We start from the raw sequence: 25,446 nt of genomic DNA on the forward strand, positions 1-25,446 counted from the left end.
ACGAGGTCCTGAACCGAACCCGAAGAGCAAAGCAACAGTGATCCAGGAAATAAATAGTGAGCAGATGAGCTGGAGAGGTGCTGCGTGTCGAGTTTGTGACAGTATGACAACCACACGGCTGTCTCGCATCAGCTGCTCTGTTTCTCAGGTTTAAACACGGACAACACACGGGACGCACAACATTCACATCAAACCGCTTCCTCCTGGAGAAACGCATCACTTCCTGCTGTCTGTCGTCAGCTTCTCAGTACTGTACAGAGCTGAAACGACTCTGTCCCGACAGACACTTTCTGTGATATTTACACACATCCAAACACAAACAGCACAAAAACACGCCCAGGTCATATTTCACCCCAAAACCAACAGAAAATCAAAACTCCATTTTTATGACCATTAAAAAGGTTTGCCAAAAATATAAATTAATTTATGCATAAAAGCCAATTTATTTGCATAAATTATATATATATAACTTTAAATGTATCCAAAAAATAATTCAAGTTTTTTTTTTTGCATAAACTAATATTATATATATATATATATATATATATATATAATATATATATATATATATATATATATATATATGCAAAAAAAAATTATATAAAATATATATCTCCGTATGTGTGTGTGTATACTGTATATATAAACACACATACACACACACATATATATATATATATATATATATATCACTCTCACTTATTTGAATTACATTTATAGTACAATGTGTAAAAAAAAATAACCAAAATTATTAACATAAATTTTTGGGCATTTATATGTATTTTATGCAAATAAACTAATATGCAAAAAGGTATGCAAAAAAATAAATTATTTTTCGGATACATTTTTTTTTTTTTTTTGCATGAACATAATAATGAAAATCACGCGCTGATGTGAGCTTGAATTTTTTACTTTCTTTCCATGTCTGAAATGGAATGAAATATGACTGTTCTTCATATGCAATAAACAAAAACGAGATTTGTAATGATGGTCATCATTGCGACGCATCAATCATGTGACATCAGCAGGAAGGGGCGTGTCCGAGTCAATAATGCGCTGGCGTTTCCCTGGAAACCTTTAGTTCCAAAAATCAATAAAAAATTAAATATGTAAATCCCAGAATCCCAGTGTGAGTGATTATGATTGAGTGTATTTGGTTCAGAAGATTCTCTTAAATCTCATCTATTATGTACAGCAGGTGTCTCTCTCTCTCTCTCTCTCTCACACACACACACACACCTGAGCACACAGAGGAGGGGCTGCAAGGCATTATGGGATGTCTGAGAGACAGCTGGTCCGGCGTGTCTCATGAAGTACGTGACGGAGGCCTTGTGTCCGTGTGCGACCCCCGGTGGGTCATGTGACGTTGACCTCCATCAGGTGATGGTCAGCGGCGGGCAGCACTAGCACCTGCTGGCCCTGTGTGCTGTTGAACACCTGACCGGGGCCGAAGGCCTGGCGTTTGGGCATCGGGCCCCGCGGCTGCGCAGACTCTCCGCTGCCCAGAGACTGGACACTGCCTCGGCTGCGCAGACTCGCCGTCTCCGCCTGATCGTCCAGAGACAGACTGTCGTTCTCCAGACACGAGTCTGCGGAGCACAGAGAGTCATGACTCACATGAACCAGAACTGATTCACTCACACAGAAACACTCTTCATGACCAACCAACAAATAAAGCAACAAGCCCCAAGAGGCTGTGGTTTACAGTGGATTTATAACAGCTAAGGGCCGTTGTTAGGCACGACACGAAGCATCCGTATACACAGTAAGGTTTCACAGAATAAAACAGAGCAAATAAAGTGTATTGATATTAATAAAAACAGTATTCTTCCACCAAACAATGTAGTTCCTCAGAAACAGTTGGGGTTAAAACAAAGTGGTTGCTGAGCAACACACAGAAGTAAACAAAGATGTTTGTTACTTTGTAATTTACAACAGCTTCAAACGTGGCTCAGCCAATCAGAATCAAGCACCGGAACTCTCTGTTTTATAATTAAAGATTCACTTGAAGAAATGATGACAGAAAAAGTAGCATGCTTCTCAAATTAGTAAAAAACGTATGATGTTAATGTTTTATGTTATATCAGATCATCAAGAGTTTTATTCATGTGTTAATTTAACCAGTAAGCTTCTGTTGTGCAGAACTGAGAAAAAAAAAAAAGAGAAGAAAATTATTTTTAAAATATACAAAATAAATAATAAAATTAGTGCTGCTAAACAATTAATCACATCCAAAATAAGTTTTTGTTTTTGTAATATATGTGTGTGTGTGTACTGTGTATATTTATTATTTATATATAAATACACACACATGCATGTACACATTTCAGAAAAATGTTGTTGAGTCATGAGCCAAAAATAAATATTGCATTAGATCCAATTATATTGCATTAAAATATATTAAATTAAGTTGTTTTTTAATGATTAAACTAAAATGTACATAGCAATTATTTGTAATTTTTAAAAATAATTTGTAAATCAAAATGTCTTATATATATATTTTTTTTTTATTTCAATGCCAAAAAAGCTTAAAACAAATATATTTTTTTAAATAAAAATATTAAAATAAAAAATATATAATAAAATATTAAATTTTAAATATATATTATTATTATTTTTTTAATAATATATCAATTTGAAATGAAAATATGCTTCAGTGGCATGTTTTTCCCTCCTCTTATGATGTCATGATGGGCCAAAATCAAAGGCCTGCTTTGGGCATCGATGGCAAAATTGACGGCCAACTCAAGCAGCAGAGATTGAGTGTCTGATTCAGAAGCAGAGCGCATGGTGGTGTCTGACCGGTGTCCGGGGGGATGACGGCGCTGGCGTGGTGAGGGAGGTACTTGAACACACGGATGTTGGGGAAGGGCAGGTGACCCGCGAACAGAGGCATGACCTCCATGTGAACCTTGTGTGTCGCCATGGCAGCCACCGGCATGGAAACGACCCCTGAACTCTTCCCGCACACCGCCCAGTTACTGTTGTTATCAATCACTGCAGACACACACACACAGGTAATCATCTCATTATTAATTATTCACTACAGGAAAACATCCTTACATTATCAAAACAATATTAAATAACTTTACAGTACAACAGCATTATAAAAAACGCATTATATTATTGTTTACATTTTTAATAATAGTAATAACAACATCATTATTATTTTAATAGTCATGGATTTAAAAAAAGCTTGTTACGTTTCAATTCAAATAAGTATTCGCAGATGCAAGACCTTAAATGCCTTAAAGACCAAAAATATTAATTTACACTAAAATTCTGTTATGCAAGACATATATCAGTGCTGAGCAATGATTAATCACATCCAAAATAAACGTTTTTCTTTACATAATATATATATGTGTACTGTGTATGTTTACATAAACACACACACGTATAGATTTATGAAAAATATATGTTAAATATTTTATATATAATATAAAAATATAAGAATATAAATATATATGTAAATATTTTCAAAATATTTACTGTGTTTTGTTTGTAATTTATAATATACATAAAAATATACACAGTACACATATTATGTAAACAAAAACTTATTTTGGATGTGATTAATCACGTTTAATTGCTCAGCACTAATATAAACACAAATAAAAAAATATAAAATATACAAAAATGCAATGTTCTCAAAACTCTGGCAATTTGATAATACCTAGAATATCAAAGTCAACTGTGGGCGGCAGATCCTTTTCCTATTTAGCACCCAAACTCTGGAATAACCTACCTAACATTTGTTCGGGAGGCAGACACACTCTTGCAGTTTAAATCTAGATTAAAGACCCATCTCTTTAACCTGGCTTACACATAACATACTAATACACTTCTAATATCCAAATCCGTTTAAAGGATTTTTAGGCTGCATTAATTAGGTAAACCACGGAACCGGGAACACTTCCCATAACACCCGATGTACTTGTTACATCGTTTAGAAGAATGGCATCCACGCTCATATTAGTCTGTTTCTCTCTTATTCCGAGGTCACCGTAGACATTAGATCCAGTCTGTATCCAAGTCAGAGGGTCACTGCAGTCACCCGGATCCAGTACGTATCCAGACAAGGTTTTTTCTCCATTCTGTCACTGATGGAGTTTTGGTTCCTCTGGCTTGCTTAGTTGGGGACACTTCATTTACAGTGATATCATTGACTTGATTGCAAATGATTGCACAGATACTATTTAATCTGAACTGAGCTGCATGATGACATCACTGAATTCAATGATGAACTGCCTTTAACTGAAAATTGTTTACTAATGTCATCTTGCATTATTGACACAGTATTTTCCTAATTAATACTGTAAAGTGCTTTGACATGATCTGTATTGTTAAGAGTGCTATTTAAATAAAGGTGACTTGACACTCCCCAGTGTGCTGCCGAGCCGTACCTTCATACAGGAGCCTGGTGGTGCGCAGGCCGTCGGTGTCGCTGTACTCCTCGTCTGAGTCGCTGGGTTCGTAGTGGTGCGTGTGGGACGCGTGTAGTCGTCCGAGTCGCCCGGTTCGGAGGTACTGGTCTCAGTCAGCTGGAGCGTGTATATGGACACACACTCAACAGAGTCTGACACACACACACAGGCATTTTTACAGTTATAAAAATGTCTTGAATTATGCAATCATTCTTAATGCATTCTAATAGACTTAATCATGCATTTTAAATGCTTACTCACACTAGTTTAACTTACTAGACTTCATCACGTGATGTATGCGTGCACTATGTAAATGTGTTTTGTTTGCTTTTTTGCAATATACTCCATATAATGTCAAATCACAGCTACACACACGGCTCAGATCAGATCTGTCTGCACTCACCGAAACTCTCTCCAGAGTGAAGTGGTATCTGTAGGGTTTGAGCGCTGCGTCTGGAGCGTCTGCAGGAGCGAACGAAGCCGAGAACTCACAGTGAAGAGAGACGGGACACACACCGCTCCACCGCAGCTCCCACACACTGAACACACACTGCTGCCTGAACACCAGCTGCACACACACACACACACACACACACACACACACACATTTTATTAAATACTTTTACAGTACATTAAATACATTATATTATTTTGTTTTATATTTTTATCTAATAAATCATTATAGTTAAAATCTCTTTTTTTTTTCTTTTAGTCTGAGGATTTTTTATAATTGTGTGTTTGTGAGTGTGTGTCTGAGTGTGTGTGTGTGTGTGTGTGTGTGTGTGTGTGTCTGAGTGTGTGTTTGTGTGTGTGTGTGTGTGTGTGTGTGTGTCTGTCTGAGTGTGTGTTTGTGTCTGTCTGTCTGAGTGTGTGTGTGTGTGTGTGAGTGTGTCTGTGTGTGTATGTGTGTGTCTGTGTGTCTGTGTCTGTGTGTGTGTGTGTGGTGAGTGTGTGTGTGTGTGTGTCTGCCTGTGTGAGTGTGTGTGTGTGTGTGTGTGTGTCTGTCTGTGTGAGTGTGTGTGTGTGTGTGTGTGTGTGTGTGTCTGTCTGAGTGTGTGTGTGTGTGTGTGTGTGTTTGTCTGTCTTTCTGAGAGTGTGTGTGTGTGTGTTTCTGTGTGTCTGTCTGAGTGTGTGTGTGTGTCTGTGTGTGTGTGTCTGTGTGTGTGTGTGTGTGTGTGTCTGAGTCTGTGTGAGTGTTGTGTGTGTGTGTGTGTGTGTGTGTGTGTGTCTGTGAGTTGAGTGTGTGTGTGTCTGTCTGTCTGTCTGAGTGTGTGTGTGTGTCTGTCTGTCTGAGTGAGTGTGTGTGTGTGTGTGTGTGTGTGTGTGTGTGTGTGAGACTCACGCTGTGTGTTGTAGTGTTGAGAGAGAGCAGCTCCAGTGATGGTGTGTGTTGATTCTCAGTCAGCGTCTGATTGGTCAGGCGAAAGTTAGTGTCCGATACATTCTGAAGACAAACCTGGATGAACTTCCTGTCAGGACAAGAACCACACAGGAAACACATCAATCCATCTGTTACTACAGTCTGACTGTAAGAGTGTGAGGGGTCACGAGAGGTCAGGAGAGGTCACGAGGGGTCAGTACCTCCGTCCTACAGACAGCAGCGAGTGTTTGACCTTGAAGGGCACGTGGAAGGTCAGAGAGACCAGCGTGGAGTAAATGGACCAGGGACAGTCGACAGACACCTGAAACACACACACACACACACACACACACACACACACATATTTATATTTTTGCCTTTATTTAGATTTTTTATTATATAATTTATTATTATTATAAATATTATTTTTTTATTATTATATAGACTTTTCCAGGCCTCATTCATTTAATATTTTTTTTCCTAGAACACCTTAAAGTGAAATCCTCAAAATTAATTTGAAAGTAATCCATAAAAATGGCAAAAATATATACAATATTATTGCCATTTATATGGATTTTTTAAAAATGAATGAAAAAAGTTTTATAAGAAGAAGAAAAAAGAAAGAAATCCTATCTAGATAAAGTAATATATATATATATATATATACACACACACACACACACACACACAGTGCCCTCCATAAGTATTGGAACAGCAAAGATGGAATTGTTTTGTTTGCTGTGAGGTCAAGAAATCTGTAAATATGATTAAAAGATGAATATGAGACAAAAATATATTTTATTATTGGGTTATTCAACACATGTTTTACTACTAAGAAGATCAGCACTTATAGAGTTGATGTATCTGTCTGTATCTGATGAGCAGCTGTGTCCTGTAGCATTCATTCTTCAGATAGTAAAAGCAGGGAATGTGTGGTATCAGTTATATCCAGAGTCTGCATTCGATGACGACACACACTAACCAGGAGCTGACTTTGAGAGAAAAGCAAGCAATGCCAAAAGAAAAGAGGAAGTCAGTCAGAGCTATAGCAAAAACTGAGGGCATGGAGAGATCAAGAGTTCGGAGACCACCGGAGACATCAACAACCACCTGATCGACTGAGAAACAACAGCAGCTGATGACAGACAATCATATGAGTCTGTAAAATCACGGTCAACCTCCAGGGGGCGTACATGGCTGTCTCTGGAGCAGGCCCTCTCAGTTATAATAATGAGTTAATGTTTGATGGCAGCAGCAGAATGAATCTGGAAGGGTACAGAAACATCTTGGCTACCAACAGAGGAGAAAATGCCACCAGACGCATCAGAAAGAACTTTATCTTGCATCAGGACAATGACCCAAAACACCCTGCAGGTTCAGTCAAGGACTTTATCAGGGTAAAGAAATGAACAGTCTTATCAATCTCCAGATTCATATCAGATTGAATCATATTTACAGATGTCTTGACCTCACAGCAAACAAAGCAATTTTGTCTTTACTGTCCCAATACTAATGGAGTGTGCACTGTATATATATATATATATTACTTTATCTAGATAGGATTTATTTCTTCTTCTTCTTCTTATAAATAGTAACTTTTTATCTTTTTATATTTTTATTAACTTTTTAGTTTTATTTTACATTGCTTTTTAAATAAGTTTATTTTTATAAAGCAGAAAGCTCCTTGATTCTGATTGGTTGAGCTGCGTTTGAAGCTGTTGTAAATTACAAAGTAACATACCCCTTTGTTTATGTTTGTGTGTTGCTCGGCAACCACTTTGTTGCAACCACAACTGTTTCTGAGGAACTACATTGTTTGGTGGAAGAATACTTTTTTTATTAATATCATTACACTTTATTTGCTCTGTTTTATTTTGTGAAACCTAACTGTATATATGGAATAACTGTTTTATAAAAACAATAAACCTCATGAAGCCATGGTTTACAGTGAATTTATAACAGCTTGTACCTAACAACGCACCTTATCTGTTATAAATTCACTGTAAACCACGGTTTCACGGGGATTATTGCTTTATTATAATACTAACAGTGAAAGCAGTCCTCAGTACGGTTTGTTTAGGTGTCTCAAACCTTCTGGTCGATGAGGGTCATGCCGCTGTTGAAGCGTGTTCGGCTGCGTGTGCGGTGACTGATCTGTCCGTTCGTGAGCCGCTCGCTCTCCATCCGAGCAGGGCATGATGGGATGTGACACAGAACGTCCAGCAGGAACTCCAGCGTGTGATACGGCGGCGTCACAGGAAGAGAGATGCTCGTCACCTTCTCAGACGACTGGATGGACAGAGCGCTCTCAGCCACCAGCTCTGATCAACAACACTTCAGTTAGCTTTCACAGCACTCTCAAAGAGCACAACATTAACACGGTTACTGCAGGGAAGAGGTTTCTAATGTTACAAAAGATTTCTGTTTCAGATGAATGCTGTTCTCTGACCTGCGCTGCTGCTGAGGATGCGGGCGCTGCGTGTGGACGAGTGCAGCACAGGCATGGAGTCAGTGTTACTGAGCTGAAGAGCGTCGCCCTTCTTCACCGAATAGTGACCCGTCAGGATCGTGAACTTCACCTGCTGCGGCAGACCAGCCAACAGGTGCTCTGAGACAACAACACACACCAGGTGAGACACTGCAGACACACACGCACGCTCGCGGGGCTCGGAGACTCACCTGTGAGCGGCTGGATGCTGAGCTGAGGCTCCTGAGAGTAAACCTCATACTGAACCACAGGGTAGAGATGAGGCAGAACCAGCTGCACTCGGCCCAGCGTCGCACACAGCTGACGGAGAGTGTACACACCCGGCTTCTGACTCTGCAAAATCACACATTCAGTCTTTTTAAAAATATGTATGAAATTACACGCAAATGTGGTGTTTATAACATTTTTACCCTGTAAGCCTGAGATTCCCAAAACTTTTTAGTCAGCTGAACCCCTCTGACATGAAATATTTACCTGACGTCTCCCCTGATATTTCTAAGCTAATATTTCAATAATTTAACCATTCACATGTTTTTTTTATGTTGCTCAGTGTAGGTAAACAAAATTATTATTTTTTTTATTTTTTACATTTTTATAATATAACTTGTAGTAAGTGTTTTATTTTTAAGTTTTATTTACAATTACTCATTTTAATTTTACTTTATGATTTAAATTATTTTATTTTACATTTTTAAGATATAATTAGCAAGTGTTTATTTTGAGTGTTTTTATTTAAAACAAAATATTTTACATTTATGATTGAATTAATTTTAGTAAAAAAATTTACACGTTTTTATTTTACATTTATTTTTGTTACATTTTTATGAATTAAAAAAAATTACTTGCTATAATCTTAGCAAGTGTTTTATTTTGAGTGTTTTTATCTTTACATTTTTACGATTTAATTACTTTTAGTGTTTTATTCTGACTGCTTTTATTTTAAACGTTTATTTATTAAATTTTTTAGTAAATGTTAAATTATTTATTTTTACTTTATAAATTATTTAAAATTTTTGTGATTATATTTTTAGCAAGCTTTTGTTTTTTTTTGCTATTTTAAAAGGGTCATGACATGAGAAATCAAATGTGCCTTGATCTTTTGGCATATAAGGAGGTCTTTATACCAGCAAAACATCCTGCAAGTTTATAGTAAATCAAAATAATAATAATAATTAAAAAAAGTTATCTATTTTAATTTTATATTTTTACTATTACCATTTAATCTAAAGTGTTTTATTTTGATTGTTTTTATATTAAAATGATTGAATATTAAAAAGTGTATTTTTGTGATTTATTTTTAGAAAGTCTTTTATTTTAATTATACTTATTTATGAATATATACACATACACATGATTTGTATTTATTTTATTTTCTAGATTTTTATGATTCTTTATGAGCGTTTCATCCAGTTTGGGAATCTCTGCTATAAGCTGATTCTCACCGGTGCGGTGAAGACGATGCTGTTGTTGCCAGGCGACAGCGTGACATCACTGGCCCTCAGCATCTGCGCTCCGTCCTCCAGAGCGAGCGCGGTCAGTGCTGTGTTAGGTGTGTCCAGCGAGGTGGCGCTGTCGTTCCGGCGCATCAGCAGGTGCATGTTCCTGCAGGCCAGGCCGGCGGAGCTGAGCGTGTTATCAGACGGACTGTGCTCCAGGATCTCGCAGAGCTCCAGCGCAGACGCAGACGCAGACGCAGGGCTGGCTGCAGGGAAGGTGACGGTGCCGTCCTGGTTCTGAGCGGCTCGTTTCTGAGCCGTGGAGCCCGGCTGCTCCTGTGTGAAGTGTATGCTCACGCGATCTGCTCCAGCGTCACAGGGACGGGCATCAGACTGCAGAGACGCAGCTCCAGCTGCAGGGCGGCGCTCACGTGCACCAGCGCCGAGGACGGACGGAAACACAGCTCCTGCAGCCGAGTGACGGAGCTCATGCTCAGAGCCACACGCGCATCTGTCAGACAGAGAAACACCAGATTAATACAGACAGTCTGATCCCGTGTCCTAACTACACGCCACACGTTTTAAATAAATCTAAAATCAAAACGCGGCGCGGGTGTTTCATGTGAATGCATCTCTGAAGGAAACCGACGGTCTTCAGAAAAAGTTTCAATGGCATTTTCATTTTATCTGATGAAGTGCTACTTTGTATACAGCCGTTACCATGGAAACCTGTGTTTCTGCCGCTCCTGTAGCGCCTCCTGCTGGCAGAGAGTGAATCTGCATTTTCAATAAGCTCGTCTCCAGCAACATGTTTCTGTGCACCGATCAATCGCTGTACGCACCTCTTCCTCTTTACTACTAGTTTCAACGTGAAATAAACATGAATGAACATCTCAGCCCTCAACCTGATTTAAACACGGAAAGACGTCATTAAAATGAGCTTGTGAACAAAATGTCACGCAGTGTCCACAGCTCGTTGTTTGCTAGAGAAATGAAGTCTAGAGAAGAGATATTAGACTATACTTCATTATATTTACTTCACCTGTTAGTGATGCCTTAATTATTTAATGTATTTCATGTCATTTAAATATGAAAAATGGTATGACTCAAATAGAAATTGTATAATTTAGAGGTTAATTTTAAAACAATTTAAATGTTTGCATATTTTTTTTTTTATTTGAGTGTTGATTATTATAGATAAAAATAAACAGTATCCTAACTGAATTGAAGTTTAAGCTCTGTTTTTAATTATAACCTTGTAGTAATGTAAAAGAGCTCCCATAGTTTAAAGATTAATTTTTTTGTATTTAATTATATTTTTATTATTATTTAATCTATACTTCTATTATATATTTAAAAAAATACATATTTTATTATTTATATTCATAATTATTTTTAAAAAAATTATTTTATTTTGATCATTATTTAATGAACGCTGTGAGAACAGACGTTATGCCTGGAATAAAGTGTACGGTTCCGATACTTTTATAGTGTTTTCCTCAGGATTAGCTGTGACTGCTGTAGCAAACACACTCAGAACACAAAGCTGACCTTTCTGTTGACCTTTGCCCTCTGCGGTCTGGCTGGCAAAGGTCAGGATCTCCTGGCAGAAGTGTCTCCTCTCTTCTTCGCTCAGGTTGGTGTCGCTGGCGAGCAGAGCACTCGTCTGCAGGTATCTACACACACGGTCAAAGAAACCACACACACCCACAGGTAACACACAGTTATCCAAAAAAAAAAAAATGTATATATATACAGTACAGACCAAAAGTTTGGAAACGTTACTATTTTTAATGTTTTTGAAAGAAGTCTCTTCTGCTCATCAAGCCTGCATTTATTTGATCAAAAATACAGAAAAGAAAATGTAATATTGTGATATATTATTACAATTTAAAATAATTGTTTTTAAATGTATTACACTTTAAATTATCATTTATTTCTGTGATGCAAAGCTGAATTTTTTGGATCATTACCACATGATCCTTTAGAAATCATTCTAATGTGATGATTCATTATCAAAGTTGGGAAACAGTTCTGCTGCTTATAATTTTTTTTCAGAACATGTGATACTTTTTAGGATACTTTGATGAATAAAAAGTAAAAAAAAAAAAAAAAAAAAGAAGGCTATGTTTTTAAAATATTAATATTTTGTAATAACAATATACACTACTGGTCAGTAATTTGGGATCAGTAATTTTTTTCTTTTTTTTTTAAATAAAATCAATACTTTTATTCAGCAAGGATGTGTTAAATTGATAAAAAGTGATAGTAAAGAAAATATATTATTAGAATATATATTATTAGAATTTTTTTTTATTTTGAATATTTGCAGTTCTTTTTAACCTTTTATTCATCAAATATATTAGACAGCAGAACTTTCCAACACTCATAATAGATCAGAATATTAGAATGATTTCTAAATGATCATGTGATAGACTGGATGTTACATGTGACACTGAAGGCTGGAGTAATGATGCTGAAAATTCAGCTTTGCATCACAGGAATAAATTATTTTTTTTAAAGTATATTCAAATAGAAAACTTATTTTAAGTTGTAATAATATTTCACAATATTACTGTTTTTTCTGTATTTTTGGTTCAAATAAATGCAGGCTTGATGAGCAGAAGAGACTTCTTTCAAAAACATTAAAAATAGTAATGTTTCCAAACTTTTGACCTGTACTGTATATATATATATATAAATACAATTAATATATATATTTGGAAATGTTTATAATTTTTTAAGTAAATAAAAATAAATGCTAAAAATATAATAAAGTATTTTTTTATTATAATAATAGTGTAATATAAAGAGATGTGTGTCTATTTTTTTTTGTTTTTTATTATCTGCGCTTTTTTTCTTCTCCTCTCATGTGCTGGAGGTCGTCTCATGATGCTCAGTGATGAGTGAAGGATACTCGTCCATCTTCTGCAGCTGTTTCTGACACTCTGCGATCTGTTTGCGTGTGTGTGTGAGCGGCAGACTCCAGCTCTCAGACACGTACGACTTCAGAGAATCCAGCAGGAAGTTCTCAGCGCTCTGAGGGTCACCCTTCCTCCTGCACACACACACACACACACGCACACACACACACACACATTTGTCTATATTTGTAGCAATAGACAACAATACATTGTATGGGTCACAATTATACATTTCTCTTTTATGCCAAAAAAATCATTAGATATTAAGTGAAGATCATGTTCCATGAAGATATTTTGTAAATTTCCTACTGCAAATATATCAAAACTTAATTTTTGATTAGTAATATGCATTGCTAAGAACTTCATTTGAACAACTTTAAAGATGATTTTCTCAATATTTAGATTTTTTTGCACCCTCAGACTCTCTCTGAGTCACGCGTGTTTCTGTGATGTTAAATGGTGCTCACATGTAGAACTCGGCCAGACTCTTCCCCAGCAGCCGAGCCGAACGCAGGCGCCCGATTGCCCTGTACATCTCCATAGCGGCGTGAGACAGCTCCTGATCAGACGCACAACCCATGAGCAAAAATAAACCCAGGGATCACAGCACTAAAATAAACCTCACAGACTAGAGACCGAACGCTCACCAGATAGTGTTTCTCGAAGGCCTCCACTGACGATAACGCCTCCTTCAGCTTCTTATAGGGACTCTGAGGACTGTTCACTGAGACACGCAGATTACAAACACATTACACACACGCTTTAACCACTGAAACATCTGTGACCTCTCATCAATCTCCTCATTACTGATGAGTCTTATTTATATACACACTACCAGTCAAATGCTTGGAATAGTTCTCGAAAGTCTCTTCTGCTCATCGAGGCTGCATTTATTTGACCAAAAATACTTAAAAAATTATGAAATATTATTATAATTTCAAACAGCTGTTTTCTGTGTGAATCTCTGTAACACTGTAATTTATTATTGTTGATCAAAGCTGTATTTTCAGCATCATTACTCCAGTCTTCAGTGTCACATAGAAAATTTTACATTGCAATAATATTTCAAACTTTTACTGTATTTTTAATCAAATAAATGCAGCCTCGATGAGCAGAAGTGACTTCTTGCATATTTAAATATATTTATATTCCACGTATATGTGTGTATGTATATAACAGCTGATAAATCTTAGTATCAAACACCTCATACAATAAGGATAATGGAAAATGATGCGTTATTTCATCATAATTACCCGTTTCGGGTCTCTCTGCTCCCAGACCAGCCAGCAGGTCGACGGTTTTGTTCAGGTCCTCAGAGTTCGGGCCGTTCTCGGACACCAGACCGCACAGATCGCCCAGAGACCTCAGCTGCCAATAAAAATCACACGTGAATGAAGAAATAATCCCAAACGGGCCACTGTCACATGCCTTCGAGTGCGTTAGCCGTGTGTCTGATCCGTACCTTCTCAGTGGCGTAGGTCCACAGGCCCACGGTGTGAGAAGAGTTGGCCTCCAGTTGGCTGCGGTCGCAGCAGCCCTCGATCCGGTGCAGGACCTCCAGACAGCTGAGAAACACCCAGCAGTCCAGAGCGCCGCTCACCACAGACACCTGCAGCACACACACGCATCAGAGTCGCCTGAAACACACCCCAAACACGTCTGAAACGCCCCAAATACACCTCAAACATGCCCCAAACACGTCCCAAACATGGCTGAAATACATCCCAGACATGTCTGAAATATGCCCCAAACACGTCTGAAACACACCTGAAACACGCCCGGAACGTGGCCCAAAAACGCCCCAGACATGTCTGACATATGCCCCAAAGATGTCTGAAACACACATGAAACACGCCCCAAACTAGGCCCAAAAACGCCCCAGACATGTCTGACATATGCCCCAAACATGTCTAAAACACACCTGAAACACGCCCGGAACATGGCCCAAAAACGCCCCAGACATGTCTAAAACACACCTGAAACACGCCCCAAACACGGCCCAAAAACGCCCCAGACTTGTCTGAAATATGCCCAAAACATGGTTAAAATATGCCCCCAAAAGATGTCTGAAACACGCCCCAAATGTTGCCCAAAAAACACCCCAGTCATGTCTGAAATATGCCCCAAAGATGTCCGAAACACCTGAAACACGCCCCAAACTAGGCCCAAAAACGCCCCAGACATGTCTGAAACACACCTGAAACATGCCCCAAACACGGCCCAAAAACGCCCCAGACTTGTCTGAAATATGCCCCAAACATGGTTAAAATATGCCCCAAAAGATGTCTGAAACACGCCCCAAATGTTGCCCAAAAACACCCCAGTCATGTCTGAAATATGCCCCAAAGATGTCCGAAACACACCTGAAACACGCCCCAAACACGGCCCAAAAACGCCCCAGACATGTCTGAAATATGCCCAAAACATGGTTAAAATATGCCCCAAAAGATGTCTGAAACACGCCCCAAATGTTGCCCAAAAACACCCCAGGCATGTCTGAAATATGCCCCAAAGATGTCTGAAATATGCCCCAAAGATGTCCGAAACACACCTGAAACACGCCCCAAACTAGGCCCAAAAACGCCCCAGACATGTCTGAAACACACCTGAAACATGCCCCAAACATGGCCCAAAAACGCCCCAGACTTGTCTGAAATATGCCCCAAACATGTCTAAAACACACTTGAAACACCCCAAACACGGGGCAGGCCCAAATATCTGAAACACGCCCCAAAAACGTCTAAAACTCTGCCCAAAAACAACTGAAACACGCCCCAAATGTCTGAAACGGGCCCCAAAAACTTCTGAAATACTGCCTAAGCACACCAGAAACACCCCAAACATGGCCCAAAAACACCCCAGTCATGTCTGAAACACACCTGAAACATGCCCCAAACACGGGGCATGTCCCAAACGTCTGAAACGCCCCAAAACACGCCCAAATGTCTGAAACGCCCCAAACACGGCCCAAAAATGCCCCAGACATGTCTGAAATATGCCCCAAACATGTCTAAAACACCTGAAGCACCCCACAGCTAGCACCGTGTAAACGGCGGTGAGAAACACACCTCCAGCAGCCGCAGCTCTTGCACACAGTTGTGCAGCAGCTCGAGCGCGCGGGCCGTCACCTCCCAGGGTCTCTGCAGGAAGATGAGCAGGGTACACTGGCGAGAGAACAGATAGCTGCGCAGGTCCAGCAGACTGGCCTCTCCTCTCTGGATCAGGTCACGCTTCTCCATGTCGATGGGCCGCCGCAGCAGCAGCCCGTTCCAGCTCCGCACCGGCTGACAGAACGAGCCCAGCCAGTTAGCGCCGTCGAACACCAGGAACACACACACACGACCCGTCAAACCTGCTCAGACACATTATCTGAATACATCATCTCCATTTACTTTCTTCACTTCTCTTCTGTGAGCATCTCATGGATGCACGTTATTCCAATGACTTCCTATTAAAAAGCAAAATATTTCATATTTTTTTATCATATTTTTATAATTTTAGGTACATTTTAAATAATGTATTGAACTATATTTTAATCATTTATTTTAAAAAAGTATTTATTAATTTTATATTTGAATATTATATTATATGAATATAATTTTATTTAAACTAAAAATATATATTTTTAATAAATATAAATATTGTATAAAAATATAAGAAAGTATACAAAACATAAAAATATATTGTTCACTTTATTTTAATCATCTTTCTGTACTAACCAATAAGCCAATTAAATCGTGCTGGACACCATTTATAAAATCAAAAAAAAAAAAAAACATATTTTGATCATTTTTGATAAAAAAAAAAAAAAACTTTTGTAACTATATATTTTTTTAATTATTTAATTTTTGTAATTTAAATAAAATTCTATTTTTATAATTGTACTAACATTTATTTTTTTTAAATACATTTTATAAAATATAATCAAATAAATAAATTAGAAACATTTTTATTAATAACACTTATTTTATTTTATTAATCTTTCTGCCAATGTAATCAAGGCTATGTGGGCAGTGGAAAAATAATACTGAGAAACAATATCACATCTTAACAAAATCCAATTAAATCCTGATAAACATATTTTTAAAATGTTAGTTATTTGTAAAAAAAAATAAAAAAAAATAAATAAATAAATAAATAAATAAATAATAATAATAATAATAATAATACAAAAAAATAAATAAATATATATATATATATATATATATATATATATATATATATATATATATAATATATATATATATATATATATATATATATATTTATTAGGGATGTAACGGTATTATGAATATCACAGCGTTTCTCTAGATTTGTAGTGAGGGGGTTTTTGTAAGCCTGTTTTCACTGAAGCTGGAGTTTCCTTCAGAATAAAAGCTTCAAGTGCAGCATCAATTACTGACAGCTACAGGTTTAAACACACTCCAGACTCTAAACATCTCTCTCAAGTGTAGAAATTAGGAAAGAAGTGTTGTGATGTCCCTGCTGTAGTGTAAAACAGTAATAATATACCTATCAAATTTTCATTTTCATTTATTTTACAGTGCAGTTGTTCTACAATATATCAGTATTACTGTCACTGTTGTTATTATTATTCTATTGTAGTTAGTTGGTCTTCCTCAAACCCCAGTGTGAGTGTAATTTAGACTGAGACAGTAGATCACAAATAAAAAGAGGCTTGAGTCTCTTTAAAGTTCAGCTACAAGTCAATTCACCGACTTTCTTCTGACTTATATTTATATAAAATCTGCAGTACATATATACATACAAGGAATAAATTCTTGAATTATAATTGATTTAGTTTACAGATAAACAAGGGAAAAAAACAGTGTGACATAACGCTGAGTTTCAGGTCATTTTTGAAACTCAAATGGCAGAAAGCGAATCCTATTTGTTTTCTTTATTTTACAAAAGCACAATGTTTTGTTTTCATTGTGAGGGTAGTACACAAATAAAAGCAGACCTTTATACAGCGAAGCATTATTAATAACACAATACGGTTTACCTCCAGCGCCGAAGTTGAGCACATACTGCGTGAAGAGAGCATCTAGTTCATCATACTGGACCAGAGCGTCCTCAAACTGCTGCAGCATCTCGAACACGAACGCCAGCTCCTCCTGATCAACACACAGATCACATCTTTGTTAGTTTTTAGCGAATTTAGACAACCGTATCCTATTTCGTTTTAATCGACTAAAAGTCTCAACATTTTAGTCTAGTTTTAGTCAATGAAAACTAGACATTTTAGCAATAAGATTATTATTAATTAACCATACAGCGGTATTAATTTTGGCAGCCATTTTTAATTAAGTCTTACTCTTACTCAAATGTTATTATATTTAGTCAACCTTGTCCTTTTTTTGTTTAGTCAAGTTAAACTCAATATAACGTATGAGCATTTTAGTCAATTAAATCTTAGTCACATGCTGTATAAGAGTTAAACTGATCGAAATTTTTACTTTTGTATTTCAGGTATTCTCCAGTAAGCACAAATCCAGAATGTGGACACATACAGTACTATAAAGTTGTATTTATATGTATGCATCTAGTGTAATGATTTATTATAGGCTTTTTATGATATAAATTAATACCAAAGACCGATGCACTCTCTCGGTCTACATTATGAAAACAGCTAAAACAAATTAAAAATACTATAACACTGAAATTCCAGATCACAATAAGCCTGTTTCTCTATTAAAACAACAGCGGATGAGTAAGTGCATTTATTCAGAAACCTCAATCGCAAACAATACAGACGAGATGACGAACACAGACGCTTTCATTAAGATCACTAAACTCCAGCGGGTTTCAGATCATGGTTGCCAGATTGCTTAAAGAACATCTTGATTGCTCGTCAAGAACATTTTCCGTTAACGACATGAACGGCACCCTCGGCCAATCACACACCTGCACCATGAAGTAGTCGCAGAAGCTCCAGCCGGGCTCGGTGCGTTTCTCTCGCAGCGTCCTCATGTCGTCCTCGAAGCGGCCCAGGTTCCTGGTGAAGGACATGAGCAGCAGCGTGCGCAGCTTGGTGAGGAACGAGCTCCAGGACTCCTGCGAGCGCGACGACTCCTTCAGCGGGTCACACAGGGACACACACCTGGAGACAAACACTGGCTGACACTTACATCACATTACACACATCACCACCCTGCGCTTCACACGCTTTCACTGACTGTGGCTTTGTCCTGCTGAAATCTGAAAGAGGATTGTGTTGAGTTCTTCATTCGGCTCAACGTCTCAATGTGATTTTTTATTAAACTTTAAAAATGTTAGATACATTTACTAAAATTATTATCTAATTATATTTTTGATAATTGTATTATTTTTCATATTTATTTTAGAAAGTTTTTGTTTTATTATCTTTTACATTTATAATTTCAATAATTTCCTGAAATAAAAATAAATAAGAATTATATTTATTTAATTTAAGGCGGTTTTCTTTTCCGCTGATATAATTGAAGCTTTGTAGGCAGTGGGAAAATAATAATAATGACCAATAAAATTAATATAGCTTAACATTTCACAATCCAAATAAATATTCATCACATTACTCAAACTACATTTTTTTATTTATTAAAATTAAATATATGTTTTAATACATAATTTTTTTATAATTCTACTTTAAAAAATGTTATTACACATTTAATGTTTTTATATTTTTAAATGTTTTATTTATATTTACTTTTAAAATACCAATGTTATAAAAATGCAATAACCTACCAAAATCAAACACATGCATTTCTAAAAATTATATTTAGATTGTGTGGGCAGATGTATTATTTTCAAATATTTTTTATTTATTACATGATTTTTTTTTTAAATGTTTTGCTTTTTTATTATATTCATTTGTATATTTTTTTTCTAAAAAAAGTATACTATACTAACTGTACTTTTATTTTTTATATTTGTAGCAATAGACAACAATACATTGTAGGAGTCAAAATGATACATTTCTCTTTTATGCCAAAAATCATTAGGATATTAAGTAAAGATCATGTTCCATGAAGATATTTAGTTTGATGTCCTACTGTAAATATATCAAAACTTAATTTTTGATTAGTAATATGCATTAAGAACTTCATTTGAACAACTTTTAAAGATGATTTTCTCAATATTTCGATTTTTTTGCTCCCTCAGATTCCAGATTTTCAAATAGTTGTATCTCAGACAAATATTGTCCTCCTAACAAACCACACATCAATGGAGAGATTATTTATTCAGCTTTCAGATGATACATAAATCTCAAATTCCAAAAATGTACTCTTATGACTGGTTTTGTGCTCCAGGGTCACATTTTATTTTTCATAATTGTATTTATATTACATCCAAGTCTAAAAAACATAAAATAAACGTAAACAATTATACTTATGACCAACCTTTCTCACCCTTTTGATTACTGACAGCATGAAATTACCCAGAACCCCCAGAACAGTGATGAACTGCTGATTGTGTGGCTCAGCTGTGACTGTGTGTTCATTCAGACACTGAGAGTGTAACGTAATCATCAGCAGTGAACGCACAGACAGCTGCGGTGTCAGAGAGCAGAGCATGCTGGGATCAGGAGCTATTTCAGCCTCTCACCTGTCGCTCTGCTTGTTGTTGTTGTAGTTGTGGTTGCGGTCGACGATGGAGGTGCGCGGCAGGATGTTGGTCTTGTTCTTCTTCTTGTTGTCGCTCTCCACCACCGCGATGAGCCAATCCACCGATCCGTGCAGACGCAGAGCGGCCTGCCAGCGCTGCATGTCCTCCTTCACCGACGCCTTGTACACCTCCGTGTCCTGACACACACAAATAAATGAAAAAGCCCACACACACACAGACAAAGAGAGATGTCATTAAAAAAATTTAAACTTCATTTAAATCCACTTAAAATAAATCATAATTACAGATGCAGTCACGTCACACCTCTGTTCATCAATCTGCACTGGGTCTTACACTCACAAACACACACACACACACACACACGCTCACGCACGCTCACTCACACGCTCACAATCACACACACACACACATGCTCACTCACGCTCACACTCACACGCACGCGCACACGCTCACTCACGCTCACACACGCTCACACTCACACGCTCACTCACACGCTCACACTCACACGCTCGCGCTCACGCGCTCACGCGCTCGCACTCACGCGCTCGCACTCACACGCTCGCACTCACACGCTCACGCTCGCTCTCACACGCTCACGCTCGCTCTCACACGCTCACGCTCGCTCTCACACGCTCACGCTCACACTCACACGCTCACGCTCACACGCTCACGCGCTCGCACTCACGCGCTCGCACTCACGCGCTCGCACTCACACGCTCACGCTCACACGCTCACGCTCACACGCTCACGCTCACACGCTCACGCTCTCACACGCTCACGCTCACACTCACACGCTCACACTCACACGCTCGCACTCACGCTCACGCTCACACACTCACGCTCACACTCAGACGCTCGCACTCACACGCTCGCACTCACACGCTCACGCTCTCACACGCTCACGCTCGCTCTCACACGCTCACGCTCACACTCACACGCTCACGCTCGCTCTCACACGCTCACGCTCACACTCACACGCTCACACTCACACGCTCACACGCTCACTCTCACACACACACTCACGCACGCACGCACACACACACACACACTCTGAAACATCTCTGAATGCCATACTAATTACTAATGAATATTACAAATTTTTCCACTGAAAGAACTCTATTTTTGTAAAATGTATATCCCAAAGATGTTCTTAAAATTTGATCTTAAGTTAAATTTATTAGAAAATTTTATTTATTAAATTATATATATTTTTTTCACTCTAAATAAACTATTTGTGGCTTGACATTTATAATAAACGTTGCATATAACAAATGACACTATTATTTACGTTTGTTTCACACTTTTGGCCATTTCTACTCTCTTTGTCACTGGAGTAGGTTAAATGTTAAGGATCTGTTGCAGAGCGAGAGGAATCAAACACATTTACAGAGCTTCAGAATATTTGAGACCCCTTCATTCATCCGTAGTTAAATCATTTCTGAATTGTCTTATACACCAATGCAATTTTTTAATGCAACTGTTTTTTTTCTTTCCAATAATGCAATTCTGCCCCGGTGTGACTTGTTTTCTGAAAAGTGTTATTTATGCACTACTCAGATGATGCTCTTGATGAACAGGAAAGATGTTCTGAATGATGGACACGTCTTGCTTCCTTCAGGAACGACACTATTAGACTCGTGCCGGATGACAGACGAACCTGCTCAATCTAAATGTCATTTATCACACAGCTATGGTGTGTAGCGGCAGACTCACGCAGCAGTCGGTCCAGTAGATGTGCAGGAAGGGGAACGTCAGCAGCGCTTTATTCCCCTCTTTAGGAAGCAGCTCCTCCTTAAACTGGACAAAATTAGCCTCCAGGTAGATCATCTTCGGTGCTCGTCCGTAAGACCTGAGACGACACACACACACACACACACACACACGCTGACCTGAACACATCTGATTAATGACACGAGATTTCCTAACGACCTTCTTCTGCTCTTATCAAACACACAAACACTGTGACGAAACGCTGAGCTGGACAAACTCTTTCTAAACAGGAAGAGCTTAATGACTGGGTTTCCCGAGGTCATGTGACAGACAGCGCTTCCTTATTCAGGCTCTCTGCAGGATTTTAAAACTCAAACTTAAGACTGTTTTTAAAGGCCTGCACAAATAAAATGAATACCATATGAGCGGTGTAGGGTTATGTCTATAGCAACACATTCAGCTTTAAAAAGCATGATTTACAAGTTCTGACAAACACAGTTTTGGAAGTTTAATTGTCACATTAAGCCACAATTCTAGCTTTTCCGCACCTATATTTAAAACCTCTTGAAATCATAATTAAGACTTTCTTCTGCAATCTATTATCTGAAAGCATTTTATAGATCTGACTGTGAATTATTCATCTTTGCATAAGCTTCATTTTTTAATGTTTTGAGCTCGTAATGTTTCATCGGAATTTAGCGCTGTTAAACCACGCCCCTCAAGCTCACACCGAGCCACGCCCACAGCTCAACATCCAATCCCGCCCCACGTGAACATCACAGCACGAACGTAAAGCTTCTGCTTCATTATAACACTCACCTCCTCCACTCCATGGGCTCTCGGGGCAGCTGCTGGGTCAGGGATCCGTACAGAGCTGTGAACAGGTTCTGATCGCCCGCACCTGCGCAGCGAAAAAAAAAAAAAAAAAAAAAAAAAAAAAAACACACACACACACACGTTACCAGTCTGAAGTTTAATCTTTAATGTCATGGTGAAACCGCAAACACATACAGATATACAGTATATAGCGCTCGATTCACACTCTCACACACACACACACACACACACACACACACACACACACACACACACACACACACACACACACACACTCTCACACACACTGATGAAACTCACTGATATACACAGTGGAAAGAGTTTCTAAAACAGCTGTATCATGACACTAATGTAGATCTTATCACTTTGACACATTCATTACCAGTCACAAGTGTCTTGAAGAAGTCTCTTCTGCTCACCAAGCCTGCATTTATTCGATTTAAGTACAGCAAATACTGTAAAAATAGTGAAATATTTTTACAATTTAAAACAGCTGTTTTCTGTGTGAATCTCTGTTAAACTGTAATTTATTTCTGTGATGTGCAGCTGTATTTTCAGCATCATTACTGCAGTCTTCAGTGTCACATGATCTTCAGAAATCATTCTAATATGATGATCTGCTGTTATTATGATGTTAAAAACAGCCGAGTATAATTTTTTCAGGTTTCTTTGAATGGTACAGTGTGTAATGTTACAAAAGATTTTTTATTTCACATAAATGCTGAACTTTGGATCTTTTTTATACATCAAAGAATCATGAAAAAAATGCACTCAACTGTGTTCAACATTGATAATAATCAGAAATGTTTCTTGAGCAGCAAATCATCATATTAGAATGATTTCTGAAGATCATGTGACACTGAAGACTGGAGTAATGATGCTGAAAATACAGCTGCACATCACAGAAATACATTACAGTTTAGCAGAGATTCACACAGAAAACAGTTATTCTAAATAGTAAAAATATTTCACATTTTTACTGCTATTGCTGTACTTAGGATCAAATAAATGCAGGCTTGGTGAGCAGAAGAGACTTCGCTAAAAAACATCAAAAATCGTAATGTTCAGAAACGTTTGACTGCTCGTGTATCTTGATACTAAATGATCGTTGTTCTGATGTAGCTGATATTTACATAAGATACTTCCCCTTATGAGTGCAGGTGTATTTTCACTCATAATGTAGAGAACTCACTAGAGAGCGGATGTAGTGTACGCTTGACTTGAAGAAGAAAAACACTGTATCTGACCATGCTTCTGACTGATTACTGTATTCATCTCTCACATATATCTGCATGACTTTGTTTAAAATCACAGCTACTATGATTTTAAAAATCTCTCACATTTACAAGCGCTATTCAAGAATAGATTTCGATCAATCATTCAAACCGATTCATGGAAAAGAACCGATTCAGATGAACGATTCGTTTAGGATTTGTACTCTGCACGAGCAAAATCCCGCTGAGAGCAGAGCTGCAGATTATAAACTCGATATCATTTTAATATCACCTGAAATTTCAAGGAACTGTTCATTAATTATCGCATGAGTTATTCAAACCGATTCACCGATAAGAACCGATTCACCGAACGATTCGCTCGGGGTTGAACTCTACACAAGCAACATCGCGCTGACAGCACACCTGCAGAGCACAGACTCACAATCACTGTCTAATTCTCTGATATGTCATGATTTCTGTGATGATTCGAGGAATATCTCGCATCATGAATCAGATGTGAAGCATCGCTCGTGAAGACAGAATGAATCAGTGATCGATCAGAACAAATACAGGCGAGTGTGAGAGTGTGTGTGTGAATATATGAGCGAGCAGCAGTCCTGTCAGAACACACACACACACACACACACACACACACAGACACAGACAGACACACACACACACACACTCACAGGTCACTATGGGCTTGTTCTCCATCGTGTAGATGATGGGCTTCTCCTCATGGGGCTCCATGGGTTCCGTTCATCAGCTCCAGTCCAGCATCAACAGAGTAATCGATCACAAACACCGCCGCTAATGTATCGATGAGGCCCCTTCACTCTCCATTTCCTGTCTGCTGACACGGAGTGACGACTTCCGCCCGCGTCACTGACACACCGGATGTGCACGCGCTACATTGTACGAAACAAGACATCAAAAAAGCTTTAAAGCAATTTTTTTCTGTCTCTCTCTCTCTCTCTCTATATATATATATTAATTGATTCAAATATTACTAAAACCATAGTGGTATCTCAACTGTACTAAAACAACACTGATATGCTAAAACTTGCATATTATCGCTATTCATTGTCTGGTGATAAAATCATATGAAGAAACAGACGTACACGTTACTATTTTACAACAGTGTACAATAGAATATGTTATTAATATTAACAGAAGAAAAGTGTGAATAAGCGTACAGCTGCTTTTTAAAACCCCTTTCCCGCTATAATCATAAGAAAAACATGCGTTACATAAAGAAAATGAGGTTTGTTTAAGATCATTATGATTTTTTATTTATTTTTTGTAATAAAACATACATTTTATGTTTGGCTTTTAAGCGCATAGATGGTTCATCTCGACGTTTGCAGACTTTTAATTTGAAACAGCGTGTTTCTAGAACACGTCTACTGGAATGTAAGGACTTGTATTTTGTAAACTGTCTT

The 25,446-nt window shown here is 37.8% G+C and overlaps 1 protein-coding gene across 1 annotated transcript; it reads right to left on the reverse strand.

Moving 5' to 3' along the window:
- Positions 1-780: 780 nt before the first annotated feature.
- On the reverse strand, positions 781-24,896 carry trappc10 (trafficking protein particle complex subunit 10). Its single transcript, XM_042734698.1, is given in 24 exon segments — positions 781-1,589; positions 2,803-2,997; positions 4,407-4,544; positions 4,791-4,995; positions 5,770-5,896; positions 6,009-6,109; positions 7,879-8,108; positions 8,237-8,395; positions 8,467-8,608; positions 9,718-10,067; positions 10,070-10,222; positions 11,263-11,387; positions 12,629-12,769; positions 13,103-13,194; positions 13,283-13,359; positions 13,889-14,003; positions 14,098-14,244; positions 15,704-15,952; positions 17,642-17,752; positions 18,543-18,738; positions 20,223-20,419; positions 21,957-22,092; positions 22,773-22,854; positions 24,694-24,896. Coding segments are annotated over 24 exon segments (3,762 nt in total). The 5' UTR covers positions 24,755-24,896; the 3' UTR covers positions 781-1,356.
- Between the last annotated feature and the right edge of the window lie 550 nt (positions 24,897-25,446).

The sequence above is a fragment of the Cyprinus carpio genome, chromosome B11 (assembly GCF_018340385.1).
Source record: "Cyprinus carpio isolate SPL01 chromosome B11, ASM1834038v1, whole genome shotgun sequence".
NCBI lineage: Eukaryota > Metazoa > Chordata > Actinopteri > Cypriniformes > Cyprinidae > Cyprinus > Cyprinus carpio.